This window comes from Polyodon spathula, chromosome 6 (assembly GCF_017654505.1).
Source record: "Polyodon spathula isolate WHYD16114869_AA chromosome 6, ASM1765450v1, whole genome shotgun sequence".
NCBI classification, from domain to species: domain Eukaryota; kingdom Metazoa; phylum Chordata; class Actinopteri; order Acipenseriformes; family Polyodontidae; genus Polyodon; species Polyodon spathula.
The window spans coordinates 19,285,970-19,294,433 of record NC_054539.1 but is presented as its reverse complement, the minus strand read 5'-3'; the positions used below and the strand labels follow the sequence as shown (position 1 = coordinate 19,294,433).

At 33.8% G+C, this 8,464-nt stretch overlaps 1 protein-coding gene across 1 annotated transcript in view; it reads right to left on the bottom strand.

Moving 5' to 3' along the window:
• The window catches only part of LOC121316972 (T-box transcription factor TBX18-like), a 9,271-nt gene extending 1,252 nt beyond the window's left edge, over positions 1–8,019 (bottom strand). Inside the window, exons 1-7 of the mRNA XM_041252429.1 lie at positions 7,576–8,019; positions 6,662–6,833; positions 4,240–4,344; positions 3,283–3,456; positions 2,351–2,516; positions 2,008–2,072; positions 732–826 (exon numbers count right to left, since the gene is read on the bottom strand). Of these exons, the coding sequence (XP_041108363.1) occupies positions 732–826; positions 2,008–2,072; positions 2,351–2,516; positions 3,283–3,456; positions 4,240–4,344; positions 6,662–6,833; positions 7,576–7,795 (997 nt within the window). The 5' untranslated portion in view covers positions 7,796–8,019. The remainder of the gene's footprint in view (positions 1–731; positions 827–2,007; positions 2,073–2,350; positions 2,517–3,282; positions 3,457–4,239; positions 4,345–6,661; positions 6,834–7,575) is intronic.
• Positions 8,020–8,464: the final 445 nt, after the last annotated feature.

Genomic DNA, 8,464 nt, shown 5'->3' with positions numbered 1-8,464 from the left:
TTAAGACGCAGCTCAAATTTCCCACCCTCAATTTGAGGAAAAAATAAAACGTCAAATAAAGCTGTATTTACAAAGATACAGCCTCAATTATGCATATAAGAAAACAACATATGGAGACAGTTTGCGGCTGTCTGCTGTCACACAGAGGATTGCAGTTATACGATGCTTCTCATTTCCAGTTGTGATTACTCACACCTGTTTTTCTCCCAATTTATGTACTGTGGTATTACTTGGCATGTCGAAAAATATGGGAGTCTGATCAGAATTTCTGATCTGTCCAAGCTGGTACTGTTTGTTAGAATGAATAATAAAAAAAAAAAAAAAAAAAAAAAAAAAAAAAATGCTGAAATTGTAAAAGCTTCTCTTTGAATTCCTCAGGAAACTAATGACGCTTCTTTAAAAATGAAATGATTCGAGATTGGGCAGTGTTGTCTTTGTTCGTCTTTTCTCAGTAGCCAGTCATATTACTGTTTCTGTACTTGGGTATTCACATATTTTGTTTTTAACACACACACAAACATCACTATATTTGAATTTAAAACGCAGACTATTTTTTAGAAGAACATTTTGGTTTAAAGAATACAGTATTTTTATATTAATTCATTTTGTTTGTTTTTTAGAATGTTTGTCTTAGAATGAAAATACAATAGGCATAATAAAATGCATATACTATTCCTGTTCAGTATTTCAAATAATTTGTTTTCCAATATATTTTATCGTGTTCTAAATACCTTGCTTAGCGATTCCAGGTATGTCCTCAAATGTCAAAGTCCTCAGTGAGGGTCTCCAGAATGCATAGGATTCCACTAAAGCCTCTAAGCCCATTCTAAATAAAGATAAAGTACATATGATTACAATCTTTATCATGAGGGACATGCTGCAATGCGGTGTACTTTTAAAATGAATCAGCCACATATTTGCAAGTAAAACATATACATATCCAATTATGAAGTGCCATTAATTCAGGTTTAAGACCAATAGGACATGCATCATTACTTTAGACTTTTGTATTTGTTTTTTGCGTTTTTACAGTTGCAAGCTTTTTATTATCACCGGACTAAACCCCTAATCAACAAAACAAAGTCTCCATAAAAGCTGCACAGAAATAAAATACAAAAAAAGATCATTTAAGGAAAAACAGAAAATTGTGCCCGATTTGTGACTGCCAACATTCTGTTCTGTTATAATTGCTTTCACACTGCTTTTATAAAGGGATCATAGCCATTTTGCAGGAAGCCATAATAAAAAATTTATTAGGTGGACTTGAGCAACAACAAAAAAAAAAAAACAGCTCATTTTCTCCAGTAATGGGAACTTCTGGCTTCGAGTTAGCCTAGAGATAAAAGTCGCCTCCTGGAGGGGTGTTGCTAAGGCGATAATTTATACAAGATGCCTTGAATGTTTCTTTCTATTTTATCACCAACCCTGCTTGTGCTATCAAATGGTGTAGTTTATTTAGCAAACCGGTTAAACTTTCCTGTAATATTTAAAAGGGGAATTTTTGGTACCTTCCTGAGTTAAACTTTTATAGGGTCAAGCATAAGGGCCTTACTGAGGAATTAAGCCTTATTGTGCAGCACATAAATTCTCCTTTCCTCTGCAAAGGACAAACCTAATGATTTCTATAAAACAGCCTGGTGGGAAGTAAAGTGTTTGGACAGTATGTCTCTTTATTGAGGGGGAAGTCTCACGCCATGTTAGGTTTTCACTTAAATAGGACCCTGACTCTATTCCATGTTCAGCCAACAACCTTGAAAGCTGTTATTTAATATTTTTGTTACGCTGTTTATTGGCCTCTAGTTCTTTATTTAATGTTTTTTTTTTTCATATTCCATAATGACCGTGTGGAGTCAAATAATAATTTAGATTCACACAAATGACTTATTTCCAAATACAGATGTTTTAGTTTTTTTAAAACATATGAACTGTAAATATTATTAAATGACTGTGCTGTATATAATTAAGACTACAAAACCTGAGGCATTTGAAATATACTGTTTAACTCACCTATTACGACCTGAATCGCGAAATCCTTTTGCAAACGGGTTTCTGTCAATTTTTAGTCTGGTGATCTGCAAATAAAGATTGTTTTTGTTGCATTTCAGAAGGTATACTTTTTTTTTTTTTTCTTTTAATTGTTTAATGCACTCGTATTCACCAACCAAAGCAACAAAATAATGTTGGTCTACATAGAAATAGTAAACCTTAACTGTGGTTTGAGCGAAACATTTTTATTATGAGGATATGTTGGTAAAAATGCAACAGCTGCAATCTAGTTTTATAGGATCAAAACATTACTGTGGTGTATTTATAACAGAATTACCAGCGCTTGAGGTTATTGGAAAGTTACCTGTTGATTTTGGTATGCTGTGACGGTGGTAAAAGCTGTTTCAGGGAAGGAGACTGATTTAACCCCTTCCCCAACAGGAACCGCTCTTACCGGAGAGAGGTCCTCTCCACATTCCTTGCGGATAACATGGACCCTGGGTTGGTACTTGTGCATCGAATGAAGAATTGAACGTTAGAGCAATTGTGCACTCCTAGCCCACATCTGTTAACAAAAATTAACAGATCATTAAAAAATTATATAATATATCATTAAAATCCATATATATATATATTATATATATATATATATATATATATATATATATATATATATGCGTGTCAGGTTTCCAATATCAGTTCATTAACCTTGTACCAAAACATTGATAAAACCATTACGTTTATAAAAGGCAATGCACTGCTCCATGTCCCGCAATATCGTAAGGGCCTATAATCGGCACATTTCTGCCTATTTCGCTGTGTCAATAATGAATAACTTTCAATAGTAGCATAAAACTAACCAGATTAGTCTGATCCTGTTAAATGCCCACTAGGAATATAACTCGTGTGTGTCAAACTGCTTATATAGTATTTGTCATTTTGTGTCCAAGTATATGCCTAAGGATGTCCATTTAATCTATGCACTTAGCTTTAATGTATGGTTTGCATTTTCTTTAAGAACAAACTTAACGATAATGTAACATTTAAATGGTGTTATCCAATCCATTCGTTCTTTTGTTATTGGAGGTATGATATAATTGAAAAATGCTATTTATTTAAACTTTAAAAAGTACAACAGCAAAACATATGAATGATATCGATGCAGCCTCTCTCTCTCTCTCTCTCTCTCTCTCTCTCTCTCTCTCTCTCTCTCTCTCTCTCTCGTGCGCGCTTATAAGCGCAATACCTTGTAATTAAAAAAGGAATAATTCTAATCAGTTATTTGTATTTGTACTCACATGTCCCTGGTCATCGAGTTCGTTGTTAGTAAGCTTGAGTTTGTCGAAGCTGATGACTTGTCGCATCCATGTCTCTCCAGAAGCTGGGGAATCAGGGTGGATGTAAACTCGAGGTGGGACCGGGGAGTCAGCATTGCCAGCAACCATCCACTTGGAACTGTGATACACATACCTGAACAAATACAATATAATCAATCATTAAAATTAAATAATAGGCAAGCAAAACGACAACATCGCACAATACCCCTTGCAAATTCCATAAATATGCGTTTACAGAAGCTTACTTTGGCTCGTATTTAAAAACGTTGAATGCGTACAAAAATCATGTTAACCACATTTAAATCATTGTTCAAAAGTAGACAACATTTATTGGTGTGCACTGGTCAGCTATGCAACATTTTTAGGGATAATAATAATAATAATAATAATAATAATAATAATAATAATAATAATAACCATTACTATGTATTATTATATTAATTATTATAATATTATAATTATAATAATTATATTATATTATAATTCTTTGTTGATTTTAGTATATGTCGCTATATTATAAAGTATAATGCACATTATTATTTTAAATTCTACACTGACCTTTTGCATGTTGTGCTTACATAACTCAATAGGCGATGCTTCTATAATACACATTTACATAGATATTTTCTTTATTAAACTACCATATTTAATAAAGCCTGTTTAATATTTTTTTCATTGTTTGTTTTGTTCAAGCTGAATATCTGCATGTGTTAATTAATGGTTTTTATATAATCCATAAATATACACAGATTCTTAAAATAATAATAATAATAATAATAATAATAATAATATAATAATAATAATAATAATAATAATAATATGATCATCATCATCATCACCATCACCATCACCATCATTATCATTATCATCAGGCGTGCTTCTCTTTTGCAAAAATCTAATTTGTTAAAATGATTACCTGTATCGCTTGTTGTCCACGGGAACGATATCCATCGCTACGTAATACTGCTGATGAGGATCCAAACCAGAGATTTTCGCTCTCATTGCTGGGAACATCCGCCTAATCGTAATATTAGTTTATATTAATCCAAAATTGTGTCATATATATTGCAAACAATGTATTGGCATAGAAAAACGTCTTTTAACCATTTATATAAGTCAATTGTCAAAAAATGGTGACATTTAATGGTGAAAAGTAACTTACCCTTAAGTCGTACCAAGCATCTCAATAGTTACAAATATTTGCTTTCCATTTTGTGTGTGAAGGGGGGGCGTGGGGGGGTGGTTAGGAGTAGTATCGTGTTTTTCAATAAAGACGTTTAGTAGATTTCAATAAATGTACAAAAATATTTAACAAAACCTGTTCTATTTCAACTAGTAGAAAATGAACATGTGGATTTGATCAAAGTGTTTTGTAAATTCTAATGAATTGGCCCTGTTCCTAACGTCTTACCCTTTCCACGATTTGATCGTGTGTATCAAGTGGAAAATGAGTTTCATAAAATATATCCTACAGAACAGATTTCAACCTTTGTTTCCAACAGGGACCACCAGGTGTAGCAGTCTGTGCAATCTTAAACTGCTTTTTTAAAACCTACCCCGTTACAACCAGGTTTGTTGAGTCTGTATTCACTTTTTTGTCGTATTCTGCTGAATGGTTGATCTATGCAGCCGAAGACTGCAATGAACTCAGCATGTTTATATTTTTTTGTATTTTGCAAGTGTGGAATTGCTGACCGCACCTTTAATTGTCTCCAGTTGTAATATGGAAATAGCATGCTGCAGCTCCCCTGCTCGGTGTTAGTCAAGTCTTGATCTGGCAGCAGGTAACACAGACAGCTGTTATGATTACATGTAACCGTTTATTTTTTAGTAAAAACAACTTTAAATTATAGTGAGTTCATTCTGCTATATTTGCGATATTAAATACACCACAGAAAGAACATTTTCATATATTTTAGATATTTTCATCAGCACAATTTGTGCAAAATTTAGTGAATGGCGTTTTTGTTTTTTTAAATGCGGTTTTTTAATTGCCTTTTTTGTTGATTTTATTTTATTTATTTATTTTTTCTTAGCAGTGGCTACTCTTAAATGCAGTCCCAAATATTTATATGCGTTCTGCTGTCACATTTCTTAAAATGGTCAGATTGAGGAATAAACTTTGTTTTCCCTGCAACAGCTGACCTTGCTTTTGTACAACACTCCCGCTACATTGCTGTTTTTCATTATGGTAACTCTTAAATTACCGCGCCTTCTTCTTTGGCTGAAGAGATATTATCAGTTCATCATCTGACTAGGGAGTCTGCGGCGAAATTAAATCATCCTTAAACTCCTGACGGTAAGCAATGTAACTAAATCTATTGTATCTGGGATGCAAGATGCAACAGACAAAAAAAAAAAATCAGTTTGTGTTGACTCAAAACTTTACATAGGCCATTTGATGTATTGGAGTTCACAAAGATAACTTTTCTCAGCTTGGTATGGTAACCTTTTCACTTTCGTTTTTGTTTAATTGTTGCGATTGTTGCCGTATTATCCTGGTGTTAATACAGCACCTCTCTACACATAGGCATTTGTACCTCCCTCAGTTTGTTAAAACATGTGTATATATATATATATATATATATATATATATATATATATATATATATATATATATATATATATATATATATATATATATATACACACATACACACAGAGTAACGTCATGTCGCATTCATAAATATTGACACCTGCTTTTAAAGGGAGAGGCAGCATTTTTTGTGCCTAACCCCGAAAAAACAGTTAGCAAAACTCGCTTGTTGATTCAGTTAACAGATTGATATATTACGATGGAACAAGTGTTGTGGTTGAGGAATCATACCGTCACAAAGAACAACTGCTAGTGAGTACCTGTTGCAAGCCTGTCACGCACCAGTACTGGCGCGTACCACAGGTTAGAAACCACAGCTGTATAACAAGCCGGCGTCATGGAGAGCAAACTTCCATTCGGAACCCTACATATACTCTAACATGAGATGTCGAACAAGAAGCAGTAATATCATTTTCTGTCTGAAATATATTTCCGTCTGTCTTTTATAATGTGGAAGGATTTATAAACTATGTTCAATTATTACTTGATACGTAATGCAGAAGTTGGTAAGCAGCTTAATATGAATGTATGGAAATGCAACAGGCTCTCTCTCTCTCTCTCTCTCTCTCTCTCTCTCTCTCTCTCTCTCTCTCTCTCTCTCTCTCTCTCTCTCTATCTCTCTCTATATATATATATATATATATATATATATATATATATATATATATATATATATATATATATATATATATATATTATATATATATTTATATTCGAAATTGACTCCAGCTTCGTAAAGTTCCCAGCTTTCGTGATGATCATTTCCGTTCCAATCTCGTGAAACCGTTTCCAGAGATCGGCTCCTTGAAGGTCCGCTTGGATCTCTGCAGCACCCGGGCCACTTTGAGGAGGTATCAGCGGAGGAGCTGCCTTTGGGGGAGAAGGGCTTTCCAACAAAACATCGTCGCACTCAGCTGCGTAATACAGAAATAAAGAAAAGAATATGTAGTTCTGAAAACGATAAACATTTTTAATCGGCCAATTTGTCAGGTACTACTTTTGGGACATCAATAGATTGAAACAAGAGTTACTTTTTTTGTTAATTTGTGACTCATTGAAAGTAATTTAGAAAACGATTTTTGGAAACTCTATGTTTTTTCTAAAGTTCAACTTATATACAAATATACTGCAATACAATCAAATTAACTAACATCAGGCAAATCTCAGGACAATCGGTTATTCATGAACAAGTCAATATGAAACTTGTAAAAATAAACCATTGAGTCCTAACTACTAATTATGTGAAACAGTTAGTGTAATACTTTCTATTAAAAAAAAAAAAAGTACATAACAACAATTACGTACAAATGACAAAGGATTGTTTGGTTGATGCAGTGATACGCGTGAATAATGAACAGCACATTAAATTAGGAGAAAATTAAGTGATACTTGCCAGTACAAAAAATATGAATAAATAAATAAATAAATAAATAAATAATAATAATAATAATAATAATAATAATAATAATAATAATAATAATAATAAATAGAGACAATACATTTGCACTACAAAATAAAATGGGTACAACATGAAACGCTAAGCAGAAGGAGTCTGCAGGAGGAAGTTAGATTCTGTGTTACAGCAACATGAGGACGGGACCAGCTTCATTCCTGTGTAGCACAGTATTTGTTTTATTGATCGAGAGTAACACTTACGGGATCCGTCACTTGAACACTCAATTTCACACCCTCTTTGGCTGGAGGAATTCCTCTTGTCGGTCTGCATCTCATCATGATTCGAAACTTCATTCACCTCAAAACAATTATCGCTATCCTCATCCAACTTTCTTTTCTTCTCCGCCCCAATGAGGGATTCCACCGAAAAAGCATGAGCCTTTAAACTCATTGTACACGGAGATCTCCTCTTCTCTGCCATCCCACAATCCAGAAAGAGTAAGAACTGTCAAGAAACAAATAATTACCCAGTACGTTTCAACGTGCATCCACCAACACTGCGTTTACTTCACTCGTCTTGTTCTGATGTGAAAGAGAGATCTAACTTTTACTGAGCAGGGAAGTTGCAGGCACTCTACGGGCAAGAAAATGTTGGGACCAGCGATTGAAATGTGTTGTCTTGATCTGTCAGCACTGTAGACGGCAGAACAGTGGATGGGATTTGATCAAGTGTCAATAATCAAGGAGGTTGGATCTGACATGCCAATCACGCTAGCGCTAGCCAATGGTTAAAGCCAGGGCTCGGTCATGTGCTGTGACCATCTTGCCATATATGGAAGTGACGTTGAATGAATCAGCTCGCGAGGGCTGATCTCCAGCCATTCTTATTATGCACTGCGATCATTTTCACGCAGAGGTTTAAAATGTTTTGAATATTTACTTATTTCCTCAGTTACATCCAAAGCCAGTTTGCGTGGGCTTTTTATTTAAGTTAAAGCGAAGTATCTTCAGAGATTGTATACTATATTGTATAGTGAACTTAATTAATGGCCTTCGGGTTATACTATATGCCAATAAATAAATAAATAAAATTAAATAATTCAAATAAAACATTGAATAAATTCTCTGGGGATTGATTTTGTAATGTAAT